At 35.5% G+C, this 19,697-nt stretch overlaps 2 protein-coding genes across 3 annotated transcripts; both read right to left on the bottom strand.

Moving 5' to 3' along the window:
* Positions 1-472: 472 nt before the first annotated feature.
* On the bottom strand, positions 473-10,105 carry LOC112795613 (uncharacterized). 2 transcript variants are annotated; one of them, XM_025837631.2, is made up of 11 exons: positions 9,789-10,105; positions 9,090-9,718; positions 8,808-8,968; positions 7,876-7,936; positions 6,479-6,544; positions 6,294-6,379; positions 6,068-6,131; positions 4,139-4,351; positions 1,968-2,033; positions 1,179-1,258; positions 473-1,090 (listed from the first exon to the last, which is right to left on the bottom strand). In XM_025837631.2, exons 1-11 carry the CDS (start codon positions 9,928-9,930, stop codon positions 973-975), a joined length of 1,686 nt encoding a protein of 561 aa, XP_025693416.1. In that variant the 5' UTR covers positions 9,931-10,105; the 3' UTR covers positions 473-972. The 2 variants fall into 2 exon arrangements, with proteins under 2 accessions (XP_025693416.1, XP_025693417.1); XM_025837632.2 differs by having other exon boundaries at positions 1,194-1,258; positions 9,789-10,072.
* A 2,312-nt stretch (positions 10,106-12,417) lies between these two features.
* LOC112795611 (uncharacterized) lies at positions 12,418-18,289 on the bottom strand. The gene is made up of 5 exons (XM_025837629.2): positions 17,905-18,289; positions 15,798-16,967; positions 15,355-15,504; positions 14,922-15,107; positions 12,418-12,752 (listed from the first exon to the last, which is right to left on the bottom strand). Exons 2-5 carry the CDS (start codon positions 16,896-16,898, stop codon positions 12,672-12,674), a joined length of 1,518 nt encoding a protein of 505 aa, XP_025693414.1. The 5' UTR covers positions 16,899-16,967; positions 17,905-18,289; the 3' UTR covers positions 12,418-12,671.
* Positions 18,290-19,697: the final 1,408 nt, after the last annotated feature.

Raw genomic sequence — 19,697 nt, 5'->3', positions numbered from 1 at the left:
ATGTATTTTGTGTCTATATCTTTTAAATTTGTCTCGATATCTCTGTCTCTTAATATAAGTAACATAAAACGTGTGTATATATATATATTGTGTCTATATCTTTTAAATTTATCTCGATATCTCTGTCTCTTAATATAAGTAACCAAACGTAGTGTTAGTGTCAACAACTTACAAGGACCCACAAGCATGTCAACCAAGGGTTGTCCTACGAAAAAATGGCTTAGTATAGAGTTGGACAAATCAATCAAAAAAGCCATGAAAAAACAAAAAACAGAAAAAATGTAAGATCAATATGTTTCTACCTTGGTAACTTTGGATGTTATGTTTCTATAATTTTGGAGGTTCTTTTATGTATACTTGTGGATGTTCTTTTGAATGTTTTTTTATAAGATGACTTTTTTTAGGCCGGCAGTTGATATGGAAGAAAGCAATAATCCACACGATATTGGAAATAAATCCTTTAGTGCAACTCTTGGAGTAAATGAATCCCAACAAGTTGTTGAATTCATGTCTTTGTTAAATTCTTTTAGAAATTCTTAGTTTATTGTAAGTAGGCATATAAAACAACCAAACTAGAACAGTCATCTAATATGCAGGAAATAAAACAATTGGACAACGAAAAAAAAAAAAACATCATCTAACAATATACATACAGCAGTTCCCAGATTTCCTCCTCTACTTATCCTTGAATGATTTGCTTTATTGCTTTATTATTGGGGAACTTTCAAGGGTAACTACCCATTCAAAAGGGAATAAACTATAAATTCAATAGAATAGAATGCCTCTAGTTCATGCTCAATGAATTTTCCTGGGGACTTTTAGAATCTATGCTTCAAAATTTCCGTCATATGAAGGGCCTTTCTTTAATTAGTCATGCACCTTGACACTTCTAGCTTCAGACCCTGTAGGTCTCCCAACGCCGTAAGGGCACCTTTCGCCTTTGGCTACCTTGACTACCTCCACGCCCATGCTCTAGTATTTGTTGCCTGGCTGTACCATCAAATGGCGATAGTAACGTCCACGAATTATTCTGTGGCACAAAAATTGAATCTTGTTGGGGAACCTCAGCTGCATCTGCTGCTGGACAAACCTTCAAAACATGTACCAGTTTAAATAAGGATATTAATCTTTTCAAGTTTAGAATCCGATATTTAGATTTAGCCTAGAAAAACTGTTACCATCTCACTATACACCTCTCAATTCCTCTAGACATTGGACGAAGGAAGGGCGGATCCCGTTGAGCATAAAGCAACCCAACCTACAAGAGAACAGAAAGTGAAAAAAAAAAAAAAAAACAGCAGAGATTTACTTTTACAAAGTTTCTTAGAACACATGATACTGTGAATTTCCGACAGTTTTTCACAAATTTAAGGCATTCATACTACCAACCTAAAACTTCTGTCCATATACATTCTGGTCACCAACCCATATTATATCCAGTTCTATTTTATTGGAAATGTTAGAAAGAACAACCAATCCTGGAGAGGTAAGCACAGTTTAACGGAAATAATAGCTTGGAAGGCTAGGTCTTATAATCGAGGTTTATTATCCAAATTAAGAGAGATTTGAGATCACAAATTCCAAGCCCCCTTTGGAGAACCCGAAAATTGGACAAAATATATACGGGCTTGCCCATTTATTTGATGACAGTTAGAGCCAAAGCCAATCAAAATCACATGAATTTCGATTTACATATATTTGAAGTAAATGTCACGTAATAAAGTTAAAACCATTTTGGATGCAAATAAAAAGTTAGACATAAAAATCACTTGATAAGAGACAACAGAATATAAAATAAAAATAATTAAAGGAAGCAATTTTTTAAATAACTGTCAAAGATGGGCAGAGAAAATTCCAAAATATCCAACTACATGATCTATGAATAACTTAACAACTAGGAAGAAAGATCTTGGAAGAGGCCACTGGTCTTCCCTGAAATAGAATGCATAAGAACAAAGATTATGTACCTCCAATAATGCAACAGCAGACGGGTCGTCCAATATTTCTTCGCTATAATCTATTCGGTAATTAACCTGTCGGAAGATTATGAATATCTTCATTAGTATATTCTAATCTAAGCACAGTTTTACAGGATCAGTAAACATAAATAAAGCGCAGTGCCTTCCATTAGTTCAAATATGCAAATCTATTGATAATACTGTTGGGCCAACCGTGGGGAACTCTCGACAATTGGGGAGATTCGGGGAGGAATTAAGCGAGAGAATATAAGATGAGAAGACACCACATCCAACTCAAAACCTTAAGGTGTCAAGTTAATGGGTCTCTCATCTTATAAACTCCTCACTCTTCCATACTTTCTTAGATGTGGGACTAACTTCAACACTCCTCACACATGCAATACTAACAAATACTTCCTTACAGATCGTGTTGGAATATTTAGATTTTATTGCCACTAGAGTAACTATATTCTCTATATTGATTACATCAACCCTATCATTTAAGTTTCCACTTTATTGTTCAATGGCCGGTTGTCAACTATCAATGCATCCTTGGATGCTTATTATCAAAGCACAATGCTTCCCACCTCCCCCAATGATAAAAGGCCATAACTGGAAACTAACAAGAATATTTACATTAAGCAAATAGAACTTAATGCTGACTTGAGGAGAAGGAAGAAAAGACAGCTGGGAGGGAAGAAGTAACTAGGGGAATTGGGGAAAATTAAATTGGTTCTTTTCATCTTGTGCTACTTTTTCTACTTGTTCTACCCTACTGATCTGATATCATGATGCCAGATCTAGGGAGGGGATAAACATTTCAGTTCCTACTTTAGGAGTGGTTATTCATCAAATTGCTCCCAGATCTTAAACAAATATACCTGATTTGTGCCTACTGTTATCGTCTAAAAACTCTTGTTCTTTTGAACAGAAAGAAATAAAGGATCTTGTTATGATCAAAATACTCAACATTATGACAATTTCACAAAAGCAACCAATCTTGTTCCCCTAGAAAAATGAGATTGGCTTTCGCTACAAGTATCCCATGGTGCTACTGTCCTATCATAACCTATATTTAAGAAGAGTAGACGGATCTAAATATTTATTAATAGTTTCAATTGGACTCCCTATATACCTCAAGCTATTGAACTATTCTCCAGCTAATCAACTCTGTAGCAAGAGCTTTTACATGTGAAGGGTGCTTAAGGCGAGATTCTATCATCTTTTATGCAGTAGAGACTACTATCGTTATGAGATATTCAAACAATTTAAATCTCCAAGAGGATTTAACTCGCTTTGATCTCCCCAGCTGCAAATAATTTAGTGAAGATTTCTCCACTTTTTCCATATTTATTTGAGAACCAAATGATCAGTGGGAAAAGAAACACAAAAAAAAGAAGAAGAAGAAAACCCATTTAACAGCTACAATTTTCACATTATAAAATACATCTATATTTAATGAACATCAAAGGCAATATTATTTTTTCTAGTTAATGGGTCAACTACAACTATAAATCCTAATAAACAACCATGGAAACCCTTCTCAATTCCTTCTCCCACAGAAACCATATAAAAAAAATTACAACAAAAAAGGAAAAAGACATAAACAAATGCAAATAAAGATAACCAAGGTAATAATAATATCAATCATTATCTATTCAAATGACATTTTTGTTGTTAAATATTTCCCCTTTTGACTTAAATAAATTAAGAAAAGCCTTCAGTTTTAAATGTAAACAAATAAATTAAAATGCTAATATTTTCCTGTTTTCCCATTTTATAGTTAATGATAGTTTATCCACTTTCATACAAGTACACTCAAGTGGATATCAAATATTTGCTGATCAGCAACATCATTAGATACACTAATCAGATGTGAGGATATACTAAGAATGAATAACTAACTTTCAAGCAGCGTCCTTGTTTGTTAGGTACACCATTACAAACACTAAGCTTATTGTTCCTCTCCTCCATTAACATTTCAAGCAAAATATACTTCTTTAACAAATAGAATTTCAACATTAGGGACACCATCCTTTGATTTTACAATTTCATATCCATGTGTACATGTTTGCATTTCCCATGTGTGAAGATTATTTTCCGCCAATATTATTCATTTTTCAATAGAACTGATGCAACATACTGGCAGAATATAAACTTAGAGAGTTAGGAAACTTTACCCCAAATTCTGTGTTGACAAGAGCTTGAACGAAATCCATTAACTGAAGCTTTGCCCACTCCATGCGCAATATAGGATCATCAATTTGTGGTGGACACCTCCAAGGGGCACCAAAACGTAATCTGTCTTTTGAAACCTCTCCATTGCATACATCAATCGCAAACTTCTGCAAGATCTCCAATGCTCTATCCATCGCCGGATTCAGGACGGTAATCTGAATGAAGTTGTTTAATGTTTAAACCTAAAATGGACGGAATATATATTTTTCCCAAGTATAGAAAAGTCAAAATTCACATATTCAGGACAGTATCCTCTAGTAGTATATGTTAATAATATCAATACATCCATTACCAGTAGATGCATCGAACAGTACATATAATTAAAAACCTCCGGATTTGATCCACACCAATGGGGTGTAAACCTCATCCTTCAAGAAAGTATTAACACTGAAGGTCGTAGCAAACTAGCAATAGTTCCTGAGCCTTCAAAAGACTCACTCTCCTGGCCTTAATTCTATTTCCAAATTTGTATGAGATAATCTCCTCACTATCTCTCCCACCTCCCTAAATAACCTCTCACCTCCCTAAATAACCTCTCACCTCTACCCTAAAATAGAATTGTCCATACACTACTAGTCTGCCAACTTGACTGAGTTAGTTAAAATACTAGTTTCCAAAATACCCTTAGTCTTTCTCATTCTCTCCCATAAAAAGCATACACAGGTTCTTAACAGTATACAACAGGATAGGTGTCGCTAGTAGTTTAACTAGTATTTTTTCCCATTAGTTTCATCTTCCATGGATCAAACAATGCCCATTGTATCAGCCACAAACAATGTTTCCAGAAATGCCAGTTCGATCTGAATCAATTTTATTGGATTCATTTAGGGTTTTTCTTGGTATCCTTCTAGCTGATGAACTCTTCTTAGCTCTTGACTTTTTCTCACATGCTGAATACACCTTAGATATTACCCAACAAACTAAAGGTAGGTTACACTGACTTCAGATAATAAACTACAAATGAAATCTCTAGATTTGTCAAGGATACAAATCATGAGCGGCAGTTAGTATCGTGTTTATAAGGGATGTCAGTGTCACATTTTACAAAAATTGAAAGGTACCAAATGTCATATAATTAAAATCTCATGGGAGGTGAGTTTGAATCCCACCTTAGACGTGGAAAACATCCTATGGCCAGCAGTTTGCCCTTAAGTGGATGACCTATGGTGAAGGGATAAGTCACCACATCCAGTGGTGGATATCTTTGGAAAAGTTTAAAAAATAAAATAAAAAAAAATCTCATGGGAGGTTAGGTATACTTTCACAGATGGAGGGATGCCCTGTGTAATATTGCCTAACCTCAAGAAAATTCAGTGTAACTACCCAAAACCTAATAGATCAAGCTGTTTGCCCTCACACCTAAGACAGGCCGTCCCAGATTGAAAAAGTAGATTCTGTACCCAAATTCTAAATTCACACTAGTCCTGACCTTCCAAATTAATACCGGATATATAGATAGACATACATATACAAATCCTCAACCCTTCAACAGCAGATTGCTAGCCCTAAATTGTCCAAGCCACATTGATCACGGTGACCACCAAACATAATGCCACTCAAGCACCAGATTATGTTAAAGAGATGGTTATTAACATAAAGTTCCAGCATCCTATCAAGCAAACCAGTTCACCCGATTGATCAGTTCCATCATTGTGTTTAAAAGAAACAGGTTTTGGATACCTTTTAAGCAGATTTTAGCAGCTATACTTTTTCTTCTCTCCTTCCTTGATCTTGAGGATAGACTAAAGAAAAAGATACCAATATACCCAGACACAATTTAACTGAACGTAAATAGAAGCATTTCATGTCAGAGAATAGACAAATAAGGTCAAGAAAGAAGATGTATCCCATGCTCATTATTTGAAACTTACTTGCAAATACGCTAAATATGCATCTACAATATCCTCAAAAGTACTAGCCTTGTCTTCCGTTATCCTACAGTTCAACAAAAGCATCAACTACTGAGACATACAGCAAAAGGTAGATGTAAAGAATACGCAGCTATACAACATAAAGCACTTACACGTGCTTAATGGTATACTACTGCTCAGGTATTAGATGACAAAAATAAATCAAACAATGAAAAATAATTCTTACTTTTGGTAATATTTACTTTGCTTAAGTGCATAAAGCTCAAAGAGATGTCGAGGGTTTGGCCCAAGTACCTCAGCAATTACATTCCACTGACATTTAGGAACCACAAGTTAAAAATTGCAAAAATTTCTGTAACTTAAACACCAAAATAAACGTAAAGTTATCCGAGGAAAAAGTAATATCCTCACTTCTTTATGACTGAAATAATCAGGGACCATATGCATTTTAGCTTCCTGTGGAGTCCATCCAAAGGTCTACCAACAAAAAATTGTTGAATTAATGATATAAATTAAAGAATATATGACAAACATAAAATGTCTCAGAAAGATATACATCATTGTCAGAATACACAAAAGTTCTCGCACAGAAAAACTTCATAACCAAAATCCAGACACATAATCTCTCAGAAGTCAAGTGATAAAGTATTATCAAGGATTGACCCGCAGGGGTTTAAACCCCAGTGCCAACTATAGCAACTGTAGTGACTTTTACTATTCAACCCATGTATAGTTTGCTCAAAAGATCACAAACAGATAAACACCATTGTTGAACTGCTACCCAAATCTAGCTGTATGTATAATACTCTGTAACAGATAGATCTCAACTCATGCAGATTCTCTCTCTACCCATCCCTCTCTATTCTGATTTCTGAAGCCATACATAATTGAAAAAGCACCATTTTACTGCTAGAGAAAAGGGGGCACTAGCTCCTTAAAAGAAATTGTAAGAGAGAAATAACAATCCGACTTGAAAATTAAAAGGGAAAAAAATGAGAATCCCAACTCCCCAGCCTTAGAAATAGAGTGATCTACATTAAATTCCTCAATCTACAAAGCAAGCCTTGCTCGGTCCTCCCTCCCCCTATAGCAAAGTCTAGGTAAATACATGAATGCCCTAATGCATGCGATATCCATGACTACTTCAGAAAGCTCTTCTTGCATGGGTTCAGTGCATTTCTCACCAAGTTTTCAGCACCAAAATGTAAAGTGTACAGTCAAGTTTATAAACAGATTCGGCAAGAATTGGATAGTGATTTCCTTCTGTTGAAACATGCATAAAACTACAATGAAGCAGAACAAGGGTCAAATGTATTCTTGTTACAATCTCATTGATTGATTTGATTCATAAAAAGATTATTGGCAGAAGCAGGGCAAGGGTTGCATTCAGCATGTGAAAAATAGATAGGTTGGAAGGAAGGGAAGAATAAAAGAAAAAGAAAGGGATATGTTTGCAACGAACAGAACAGAGAAGATCTATTGGCAAGTAAATGTTCATTCAAGATTTCATTTTCTTAAGGTTTGACTAAGAATTTAATATACTCCATCACTATATTTCATTTATTACACACAGAAAAGGCAGACAGAGAGAGATTTCAAACAAAAATGCTGCAGACTATTCCTACTTTTCCTGGGCAATGACTCAATGCATAACTCAAAAGATATCTGATAACATGAACATTTGTCTTCACATATCTAGCTCCAAATTCCAACATTTAATCTCTGGGTCCTCTATATGTGCGCACGTGCGGGGGTGTGTGGGGAGAGAGAGAGAGAAAGAGAGAGAGAGAGAGTAGTTATCCAAGTACCTCGCGTGATATGAATATATCCTTATATCCGAACTCCAAGAATGCTTCATATGAATAGTAGCTGAAGCAAACAACAAGGTATAAGACACAACAGAATGGAAACAGGCCCACGCCAGATATTCCAGTTAGTGACGATATAAAATGAAATTTGAGGAAGATTAGGAAAAAAGAAGGTAGAGGGAAGAGAAGTAATAAACTAGACTGAATGATGAAAATAACCCTGGACTCAAACACAAGAACATAAAAATGCAATGAACCAAGTGGTGGAATATAGCTGAGTAGAAATCAGCTTAGATCACTGACCATACCAAATATTTAATTCTCGAGTGAACATAAAAAATAAATAACTCTTTTTTCGATAAATGACTTCTTACAACAGAATCATAATCCACTGCAATTAACCATCACAAAGATTGTGTCTCCTACAAAAGTTCTGAGTTGCAAAGAGGAATGTCCTACAAATTGTTTCTACCTATTCTAGTATACATATCCGATAATGTACTTTGCATCATTTTCTTCCATTCCCCATATTATATGACTTTATACTCAGAAGTTGAGTATAAAATTCGAGCACATTCCGTAAATAAAAGTAATAAAAGGATTCCTAGTATCTAAAAATTCACTTGTACACTATTTAACAAAGTCTAAAAATTCTTACAGTAAAACCAGCGAAATTCAACAATCCATGTATGCCTATTTTACAGAATCCCACCTCATCAGCCAATGGAAAGTGCACTTTTTTCTGAAATTCTGAATCTGACTTTTCATTTTGGAAGCAAGCAAGTTTCATAGCCATAAAATTTGGAGCCAGAACAGCTAAAAGGTTTTAATTAAATTCCATTGACAGTTTACAGTAACAAAGAATTTTTTATACCTATTCTTGACAACATTAAAAGGGGCAAAGAAAGTGAATCTGAAATATAGAAAATCACCTGTCAGATGTCACCAAGATCACAGGCAGAATTCGCTCATTTGCACCCAAAGCAATTATACGCCATATCAGACTATCATGATACAGTGGTCCGCTAACTGATATATCATCATTTACAGTAGCATGCTTTAAAACTTCGATATTATTAAGAACTAACTTCGGCTGCAAGTGACTAGAACAGATTATAAATTTTGAAGCATTATACAAAAGCTGGAAAATCCAGTTGAATTATTTGTGATCAATGTCTTATCAGAGAAGTTTACTCCACCATTGAATTGCATACCTGGAAATGGTCCACTTCAGCAGCTTGTGATAACAGCTCCAACAACAAACAAGGCCAATCAGTAGAAGAATGCGTCAAAGTCCTTGAGAACACGCCAGTCCGGTTCATATGAGCAATGGCATTAGCCCTCCACCCTTGCTGAACATCGAGCACCTTCTTCGCCAGCTTCAGCGCCACAACCGCCTCCTTGAAATAAGAAGCCTCCTCTACAGACAAGGAAACCTTCTCCTTCTCCCCGAACCCTAAAATTCTGTCAATCTCGGCAGCATCGCAGCGAGCGGACATTGCAAAGATCGCCCGGTCCCACAGCACTGCGGGTGAGGCCGCCCTGTTGTTAGGGACAGGGGACTTCGAAGCACTGCCGCCGGCGAGCAACACGGTGCGAAGAGCCCCGGTGAGGCCGTGCCATTTGCTGAGAGTGGCAAATACCTGCTGAGCGGTGATGGTGCCCATCCGGACACCTCTTTCAGCCATGGACTCAAGGCATTGTTCGAGGCTTTTCCGGCAGTCGGAGATAGAAGGCGGCGGACAGCTGGACCACGACGCCCACGGGAACTGGCCTTCAACAGATTGCGCAAAGTCGACGTAGCCGGTGAAGTGAGGAGCTTTGTTCCAGTCAGGGAGCAAACCTGCAAAGAATGGAAGAATTGAAGAAGGGAAGAGAGAGTGAAATTGTTGAGAGGGAGAGAGAAAGAGTACGGTCGAGGAGGAGGGTTGTTTTTCCGACGCCTCTGGGGCCGTGGAGGATGAGAGGCTGGGGGACGCGATGGTGCTGTGCGTGGTTGTTAAGGATTGTTTCAAGGAGGGGTCTGGGAATGATTCTCCATGGCTTCTTCACCATGTCTTTGATCTGATCTTTGCACTCTTCTTTCTGCAGATGAGTGAATGAAGTACAAGGGTTTTGGAGGGTTTTGCTCACTCTATCATTAACTAATAACTACGCATACGCATTCTTTCAAACTTTCAATTAAATTGTCTCAACATGTGACTATGTGAGAGTTCCGTTCATTTTCATTAAGATTAAATAAATAAATGATACTACACTATATGTACAATTGTACATGTTTTCTTTACACTGTATGGTTTTTTTTTTTTACGGTATCTTTCAACTCAACATGCTAAAAACTAATTTTTCGCGGTATTGAGTTTTATTTAAGGGTTTATCGTTGGCTAATGAGTTGCTGCATACATAAAGTGAAATTCGAATCCCCAATACTTATTTAAGCGGACTAATGAACTAACTATTAGACCAACCCAATTTAATTACGTCGCATGGTTTCTATTACTATTTTTTTCCTCTTTCTCTTGTGTAATAAGATGCTCATCACTCATTCAAGTTATTTGATTCTTTTTTACTTTATCACGCGTCATATTTTTTTCTCGAAAAATTACTTATAAAGAATGTAAATGAAATAATAATGATATAACAATGAAGCTGAAATGTTCATTGTTTGCGTTGGAAATTGCCAAATTGGAATTTATATTTTGTGTACGGAAACTTTATTTTTTTTTGTGCTGATTATTTTTGTCCTAAAATTTATTACTTTTATTTATTAGTGGTGGACGATGAAATTGGAATTAGAATAAAATAAAAGATATTTTTGTCTAACAAATTTTAAAAAAAATTTAATTCAAAATGCGGCGTTAAAAGCAACTTTGAATTGAAAAAAAAAAAAGATTAAGGACGATTTTGATTTTAAAAACTAAAAGGAAATTAACCTTAATAACATTAAAATTAGCATGTCTCCCCCAAATAACCTGTAGCGCGTTGTCTAAGGTGCCAAATGAGAAGGATTTTTTCGGCAAACAACCTTCCAATAAGACTCTTTAGGATAAGCATCCATTCTCTTAAAAATATCCTCCTTCTACGAACAAATTAACCACCCTTCATCCTCCTTCTCATTCTCCAAAATATGCTGATGAGATTCCCCTACCCTGTCTCCATGGTGCCACTAAGTTAAGACCAAGAGAGGCTAAAGAAAAATCATTGATAACAGTAAGTGTTGAAAAAAAGTTTGAAATTTAGTAGCCCTAGTCAGAGCATTAGAAATTTTAAGACTATGTTTAGTTGTAAAAACAGAACAAAATAAAATACTGAGAATAAGATATATAAAAAAAAATCAGAAACACAAAAATTAATATTTTTGTATTTTATTTGGTAGTAAATTAGAACACATTATAAAAGTTCAATTTATTCTCATTTTTTTCGTTTAAAAAAATTAGAAAGAAAAATATAATAATAAAAAATATAATTATAAAAAATTAATAAGAATAATGAAAAATAAAGTTATCTCTTGTTAGTATCTCTATCATAGTAGCTAGAATCTCGATTTAACTTTTAAAATCTTCCGATATTATAATTTTAAATGAGTTAGTCAATTTTACAAAATTTATACTAGATCTGACGATTTTACGATTTAAATCTTGTTAAAATTTTACGTTTTACGTACTTAATTTATTTTTTCGATTTCACGTAAAATCTCAATTTTCTCTACCTTGATCTCTGTCCTTTTTGTCATTAATTTAGTATCTCTAAACACAATATCTCTATTCTCATCTCATATGTCAAACATATACATCTTCCATCTCATGTCTATAAACAAACTCAACCTAATAGAGCACTAGAAATTCTAATCATATGCTTTTAGAGGGAATAGATTCTATCAAGATTCATCATATATACCGAATTATACCGGCTAGACGATTGTTATTTTACATTCATACAATGTTATAAAATATCATAAATGGCGCATGTTTAGAAACACTTTTAAATTAATGACAAAACCTTATACATCATATGTAAGGATTTTTTTATGCCTAATAAAAACAAAGATTAAGAAGAGATTAGCATTTCAACTATGTAAATCCAAAAAACCTTCCCTTGACAAGTTGATATCCATTATTATTAACAGGTATACACACCTTTTTTATAAACAGAAAGAACTAAAGTTAAATACAGAGTATAAGCGTTCAAACTTCAAAGATATATTTAATGTATTGAAAATAAATGAAAACAAAAAAATCCTTTTATACCACCATATGTATCCATAGAGTTGACGAAACCTCCTCTAACTTCTGATGGACAAATAGCTCACTATAATTTCTTTTATATCTAAATACATTGAACTAATACAGCCTATTTGGAAACTAGATCAATTTGTATCATATTACATTGAACTCTTACATAGTAGTTTATCCATTATCCAAACTAAGAATTATATGACGCATGAGCTACTGACCACAATACTAGAAATTCAATATTAATCTAATAGTCTAAAACAAATTAAAAATTATATAATATCCGTCTAATAACATCACGCAACCATGCTACAAAATAAATAATAAATATCTTTCGAATTATTATTACAATAGTTGTAACAGTAATTTAAAAGAAAAGAAAGAACTAAAATGAAGCAAGGCCAAAGTTGTCTAATATTCTTCATTCCTTTCAAGTGTTAAGAGATCTTATGAACTAACGACAATTAAGGCAAAAGTTGATTAATCCGCGTAGCATTGTACACCTCAAAAGTTGAAATCTATCATGTAAAAGGTTTAAAATTGAAAAGAGCATATTAAACCTCATCATTTGTAATGTTGAGAAACCTCCCAAACTAGTTTATCCATGAAATGGCATTTCTTGTCGAACCCCCAGCCTGGATTGCTCTGCATCATCATATTCCAATCCAAACATTAACATAAATAACATAAACATGCTACATAGAAAGCAAAAGAATCAAGCATGCTATATATGGTGGTGCATCATTTATGTAATTTCCCCACCACAGGCATACATATGATTTGCAGTCTTGTACTATTATACATTAACAAAGACATACGTCATATACATACTGCAACAACAACAAAGCCTTGTCCCACTAAGTGGGGTCGGCACGTCATATACATACTGCGCATATATAATTCAAAAGCATGCAAAATCATGTATGGATTAACATTAACATATCATTCAAAGTCCAAGGAAAACTTCTATTCCTTGTCCTTTTTTCATTTAATAAGAACTCTGGCCTATGTAAATATCTTACATAGTAGGTTCCAAGGCCACATAAAAGAGGAGGTCACATAAAACTTTGTTGAAACTCAATGACAGAGATCAAACACGGAATTGCGCTAAGGTTTGGTTGTTGCCCAAGAGCAACATGCTATAAATTTGTGAAGAATAGAAATGCAATAGGTATTACTGTTGATAAGTATTGGAAGAATGATGTGATAAAGGTTAAACGGATGGGTGATCAAATCATCACAATTAAAATAATGATTAATGGGGAGGCCTTTTATGTGATTAGTGCACATGTATCACAAGTCAGTTTGGAAAAACAACAGAGGCAAAATTTTTGGAAGATCTAGAAGGTCTAATTCAAAACATACCATTAGTAGACAATATTTCCTTGGGAGACTTAAATCGACATGTGGGGGAACGATGAGTACAGATATGAAGGGATCCACGAGGTAAATGGTTGAGATAATCGACACAAAAGGCAAAATAATTTTAGGATTTTTTTTCAACCTTCGCGTTTCCTATAACAAACACCTAGTTTAAGAAACGAGACAAACATCTTTGGACATATAAAGTGGGCAAGTCGATTTTTTCTCGGACTAACTGCAAAATAATAATTTTTTTGTCAATGTGGTTGAAAATGCTAGTAAGAAGAATCACAATAACCCTACTGTATTAAAAAAAAAAATATAGTGTGCTCTTCAACTCCAGCAAAACGTGACATGAAGTCATCAATAAAGGAACCCCATGATTAGGTGGTGGCTAATGAAAGGTGAGAAATAAAGAGATTTCCAGAAAGAGGTAGAAGAAAAAGGAAGTTAGGATGAGATGGCAAACGTGCTGAAGTGATTAGAAAAGTAGCAAAAGAAACCTTCAGAGAAATGAGGTACTGGAACAAGATATAAAGAATCATGGTGGTTGGACAGAAGTATGCAAGAGAAGATGAATGTAAAAGGAAATATTTCAACGATTGTTCTTTATGACAGAATACGAAAATAGGAAAGAAGTATAAGCCAACTAAGGAGGTAACAAAGCAAGAAATAGATCTTTTGGGAGTCTTTATTGGTCTGAGGGCATGAGAGAGAAAGTTGGTGTGACACCTATTGTTGAAAAGATTATTTAATCACATATTATGTGGTTTTAACATGTTGGGATACGACCAGTAAAGTATCGGGACAGGAGGTTATATCAGATAAGAAAAACATCAGTGGTTAAGGGTTAAGAAATGACCTAAAATGGCTCTAAATGAGATGGTTGAGAGAGATCTAAATACAAATAGACTTACTTCAGGCAAATGACATGACACAATGACGTCATTTAATCCATGCTGCCAACCCCATTTATTGGGATAAGGCTTGTTTTTTTCCCACTTTACATTTCAGAAAAGTATGGTATTTTGGTCTTTGTATATCAACCATGTATACCATCTTTATGGCGATATTTCATACTTTAGGACTTAGAAGTATTCAAATTGTGACCCAAAAAAAAAAAAACCCCCCTCATTGTTTGAACCATTCTGCAGTACACTACAAAAATACTGAGAAATGATTCGATTACTGCATAGTTTCGACTTTGGATAATTATCGAATTGCTTTTCTACTATATTTGTAGCTAATAGAATGTTTTTGGTTGTACTGCAAATCTACAATTAGAACCATTTATTATTATTTGCTAATTACTTTCTTTATAAAGACTTATGATGAATTCCATAATAGGAACTTATTATGAGACTACCAACATAAGAGACAAACTCATAATAGTATCTACGGTTCAATGCCTAAAACCAAAATAACTTGTCATCCAGTAGTTAGTTTCCAAACCTGTAGAGAGATGACAGCACGGTTAGTAAATTGCTTCACCGAAGATGGTGCACTTTTAGGAAGAGTGCTAGCAACTCTTTCTAATTCTTCATTTTGCTTCTTTGCAGTTACCCTATCTGGTCCACTGTAGTGATCGACGATCTTTTTCAGCAAAGGAACTCTCGCCATTGTCTCTTCCATTATTTCCTAGTAGGATATAAATGTCAGAGAAGCAAAAAACAAGTGTGAATAAATACAGAAACATAAAGCAGACAATTACTTCAAAGGAAAAGAAGTAATACAGCAGTTATCTAAATGTACGTGTTAATCAAGAGGAAAAAAGTGAGTTATTGGAAATTTGGAAACCAAACTAATTGTCAAAACTCAAAACTTTGGCACGTTACGTAATTTCTAGTTGCCCTCAATCATAGATAAGATTACTAATACAGCATACCTCCCACTCCTCTTGACTTTGAATCCCTTCATATGCCATCAAGAAGGGTTTCATCTTCTTGAGTGCATCCCGAAGTGGAATAGGTTCTTTCTCATCAATATCTGGGTTCTGATCAAACTCACCCATCAAATATTCTGGCTCAAATTCAATCTGCCAAAAAAAATAAAACAACAGGGAACAGTCAAATACTGTACTATGAAGATTAAACATGGAACAGAGGGTTAGATTAACATTTTTCTCTAAGAAAGCCATTGTTCTTAATTTCTTCTGAGATAGATGAATCAAGGCCAACAATTTTCCTAATAACAATTCAATTAACTTAATCCACTTCTTTATGCCCTTCCAATAAATCCAGCTAAGCTGGAAAGTTTCACCTTGGTTCATTGAACTACTTTTGATCATTTCTCAACAAACTCAGAATGAAGCGGCGGCTAACCACTTACAGCACAATTGGTGTCAAATGCTTCCAAATACTCATCCTCCAATGGTGAGGGGAAAACACTATTAGCCATCTCCTCAAAACCTGCAGTCAATTGATTCATGATGTCAGGCCCAACCCGCTCGGCAAACCTCTCACCGTCTGCATCATCTCCATGAAATAGCCCTGAGGCGTAATCCTCTTCATCCTTATCCCCATCACCCCTTTCCTCCAAGTCCCTCCCTCTAAATCCTCCTCTCCCCCGACCTCCACCCCTGCCTCGACCAAAGCCACCTCTTCCTCTTCCAGCAACATCATTATCCCGTTGCGACAGAATCCTCCGTGCAACATTCACTGCATCGTCAACACTTTGCATTGGCTGTCTCTTAGGCACAGAACCAGATGGTGCAGCGTCAGCAGGAGCACGACGATCACCAACACCACCACCACCACCAGTGCCTGGAGCTCGTTGAGCACGGATATGCCTATTCTCTTGGGAAACTTGAGTCCTTTGATCAGGCTGCTGCTTGGGCTTCCCACGTCCACTGCCAGACAACACACCTACTATGCCTCCAGGAAGGTTCTTCTGATCACTCTCACCATCACCACTGCTAAAAATTGGTGTTTTTGGTGTCAAAACATCTGAAGACGCACCAGCACCAGCATCAACACCAACATAATCATCATCTTCCTCTCTTTTGAAGAAAACAGGTTTCTTTGGCTCAGAATCAGGCTGCTTCTGGGAATCTTGTTGGATATGGGATGGTAACGGACCACCACGACCGCGACCAGCAGATGGCTGTTTTATGGACGCCATGAATGACGAGAAAGAAGGCATGCCTGACGGAGGGGCTGGCCTACCACGACCGTGTCCACGACCAGAAACCGAAGATGGGGGAGAAGGCAACTCTGGTTCTTCAGATTTAGGATCACCAAAATTGGGCTTTCCTGGAGCTCTCTCATTGAATCCAAATGGTCCTCCCAAACCAGAGCCTCCACGACCTCGACCACTACCACTGCCGCTGCCACCACCAAAACCAGAAGAGGTGGAAAAATGTGCTAGAGTGTTCCTAGTGGCATTAGAGATGGTGGGGTTTTGGAGCCTTACTCCAATGATTCCTCTCATTAGCAATTTGATATAAAATCCTTTCTTGGGAGAATACACAAAGAGGTTCAGGCAGACAACATGAAATACCTGAAACAATAAAAAATCCTATTATTATGGTGATCCAATTAACAAAAAGTAAAATGAGTGTGACTTTTAAGTATGGGAAACTAAATCAATCTGAGTATGTAATATGTAATATATTTTTTTGGTGTCTGAAAATAAAAGGAAAGAAAAAGAAACAAAAAAGAAAAACAAAGAACAAGCACAGCCTACATAGCAGTAACTACATCACAACGCAGCAGAGAAATGTAAATGTAATATATAATGGGTCATTCTAGTAGGACTATATTATGGTGACTACCATGACTATAGTGTTTTAAAAAGTGTGGCTAAAATTAAAATAACGCTTTTTTATTGTTAAACAACATTTTTAAGAAAGTGTTACCTAAAAAAAAGTTACCAAAATATAAAAAAATGTGACTTTAATATTAACAACACTTGCATAGTCACCATAGCCACCATAGTATAGTCATACTAGAATTCACCATATATAATATAATGCTACTGAATATGTTTAAGTAAGAACCATTAGATTGAAAACATAAATTTATAAGCACATGCAAACAAAGTGTTCCAAAATTCCAATACTGCACCTCATGAAGGAAAACATAAATTTATACAATCCCATGAACAATCCAGCATATATAACAATTCCATCCATCAACAATAACATAAGCCTCAATGAAAACATAAATCTAACGTAAACTCAATAAAATCATAAATCCAATGATATACAACATAGCATAGTCTCAATTAAAACATAACATAGTCATTCATAACATTGTTGACCTTTCAAAATTTTCTTCTTTTAACTTCTAAAGACACTGAAATTAAATTAAACAGGGAACAAAAAAATTTAAATTAATAACTGCCTCAAGGAACAAATTTCAACCGTGAAGAACTATTATCAGAGCTTACAGGGACAACAAGAAAAAACAAAGAATATAGAAGCAGAAAATGGTACCGCGAAGGGCACGGCTGGAGAAGAGGACGGCAAAACCACAGAACCCGGACACGGCTAGTCTGCCGCGACGCTGTGCAGACGAAGGCGGCGATGCTCGAGACGGAGAGACGACTGAATCGTTAACGGCGGAGCTCCAGGCGCAGTTAATCGCGGACGGCGGAGCAGGAGCTTGAGGTGTTGTGAATGGTGGACATTGCGTGAGATTTGAGTACGCGGAAGAAGAGAAAAGTGATGAGTGATGAGCGATGAAAATGGAGAATCGAGAATGGAGGCGCTGTGAATGAAAAAGAGCTTGTTTGGAAACCTGCTAAAAAATTTAGATATGAAAGTGGTAGGAGTGATATTTTTTTTTGTTGTGACCGAAATAAATTAAATAAAGAAAAACAAAATAAATAAAATAAGGAATTGCTTAAATAGAGGGGCAGTTTTATTTAAGACTATTCTTAAACTCTTCTCAAGTGAAAGAAGCTCCATATGAGTTGTAACTTTATCGCTATCTTTGCCATAGTGTTTGCATCTCTCGTAATCAAACGAAAGTCAACACGCCAATTCCAATGCATGATATTTCTTATTTTGAGCACCAATGGATCAATAAACCCAAAACCATCTTGAGTAACAAGATTAAATGCTTTCACACAATCCGTCTCACAAATAACATCTCGTTGACCCACATCCCAAGTTAAGAGATATCCTCTCCAAATAGCAAACAATTCTCCTTGAAGAATACTATTACTCTCAATCATTCGCGAACACCTCCTTTGCCAGCTCCCATTACAATCTCTAATAACACAAGCAAAACCAACACTATCACCCGAACCAAAATAACTAGCATCACAATTAATCTTAAAAGTACCAATGTATGGGGGATTCCAAAAACCATTTAGAGTAAAGGGAATGGACATACGTTGTAATTCAAAAATATTTCTGAGCTCTTTTTTTGAGATTAATGCCAGACAAATCACTTTTTTCGGAGGCCAAGTTTTATGGGGATTAAATATGTCATTATTCCTTACTCGTCATATCCACCAAAGTCCCGAAAAGAACTCTGCTATGATACAAGAACCAGTTCTTCAAATCCAAAGGATGACAAGAAATATCTAACATATGCCAGACAAGCTGAACTTTTGGACAATCCCGAATACAATGTAAAACCGATTCCTGGCTAGAAAGACATCTTGGACCCGGAACAAGCTGACGCCAAAGCCAAAACCAATTCTCCCGCTCCTCCCAACCAAACAGTTGCTTACACAAAGTGGTAGGAGTGATATACTATAATGCGGTAATTTTTGGTGTTTTTTAAAATGGTGTGAAATACATAAATTGGACCGTTCGATTTATGTTTAAAAAATTAGAAAAAAATTGGGGTATATAAATTGGATCGTCCGATTTCTGTAACTCAATTTTTTTATTTTTTTAACACTAATCGAATGGTCCGATTTGAGTACCTCTCACAAATCGAATGGTCCAATTTCTGTGCTTATACAAATCGGACGGTTTGATTTCTGTACTTCAAACAAATCGGATAGTTCAATTTCTACTTATCTAATTAAACGGGTCCACATTTGAGAATAGCATCCTAACAATCCACATTTCAAAAAAACACTATTATCGTTTCAATATCAAAAACAAAAAAGTGAGCGAATTAGAATTATTTAGAATTATTTTTCTTTGTTTTGGAACAAATAAAAAAATAACTTGAAGTCATAGTTTTCAAAATCAAACCAATACGACTGGGTCATTAAATTACTAGTTCAACGAGTGAGTTATTAATTTATATCGGTCATAATTAAATA

Source organism: Arachis hypogaea, chromosome 4 (genome assembly GCF_003086295.3).
Source record: "Arachis hypogaea cultivar Tifrunner chromosome 4, arahy.Tifrunner.gnm2.J5K5, whole genome shotgun sequence".
Taxonomy (NCBI): domain Eukaryota; kingdom Viridiplantae; phylum Streptophyta; class Magnoliopsida; order Fabales; family Fabaceae; genus Arachis; species Arachis hypogaea.
Note: the sequence above shows the minus strand (reverse complement) of the source record. Positions and strands in the feature narration are given on the sequence as shown.

What these genes read in the sequence shown, in the direction of transcription:
- LOC112795613 (XM_025837631.2), bottom strand. Translation starts at nt 9,930, where the DNA reads ATGGTGAAGAAGCCATGGAGAATCATTCCCAGACCCCTCCTTGAAACA. An exon ending in ATATATTCATATCACGCGAG is followed by an intron (nt 6,545 to 7,875) that starts GTACTTGGATAA and finishes TTTTGTTGGTAG; the next exon opens with ACCTTTGGATGGACTCCACA. An exon ending in CAAAGTAAATATTACCAAAA is followed by an intron (nt 6,132 to 6,293) that starts GTAAGAATTATT and finishes GTTGAACTGTAG; the next exon opens with GATAACGGAAGACAAGGCTA.
- LOC112795611 (XM_025837629.2), bottom strand. Translation starts at nt 16,898, where the DNA reads ATGAGAGGAATCATTGGAGTAAGGCTCCAAAACCCCACCATCTCTAAT. An exon ending in AAAGTCAAGAGGAGTGGGAG is followed by an intron (nt 15,108 to 15,354) that starts GTATGCTGTATT and finishes ATATCCTACTAG; the next exon opens with GAAATAATGGAAGAGACAAT. An exon ending in GTGCTGTCATCTCTCTACAG is followed by an intron (nt 12,753 to 14,921) that starts GTTTGGAAACTA and finishes ATGATGATGCAG; the next exon opens with AGCAATCCAGGCTGGGGGTT.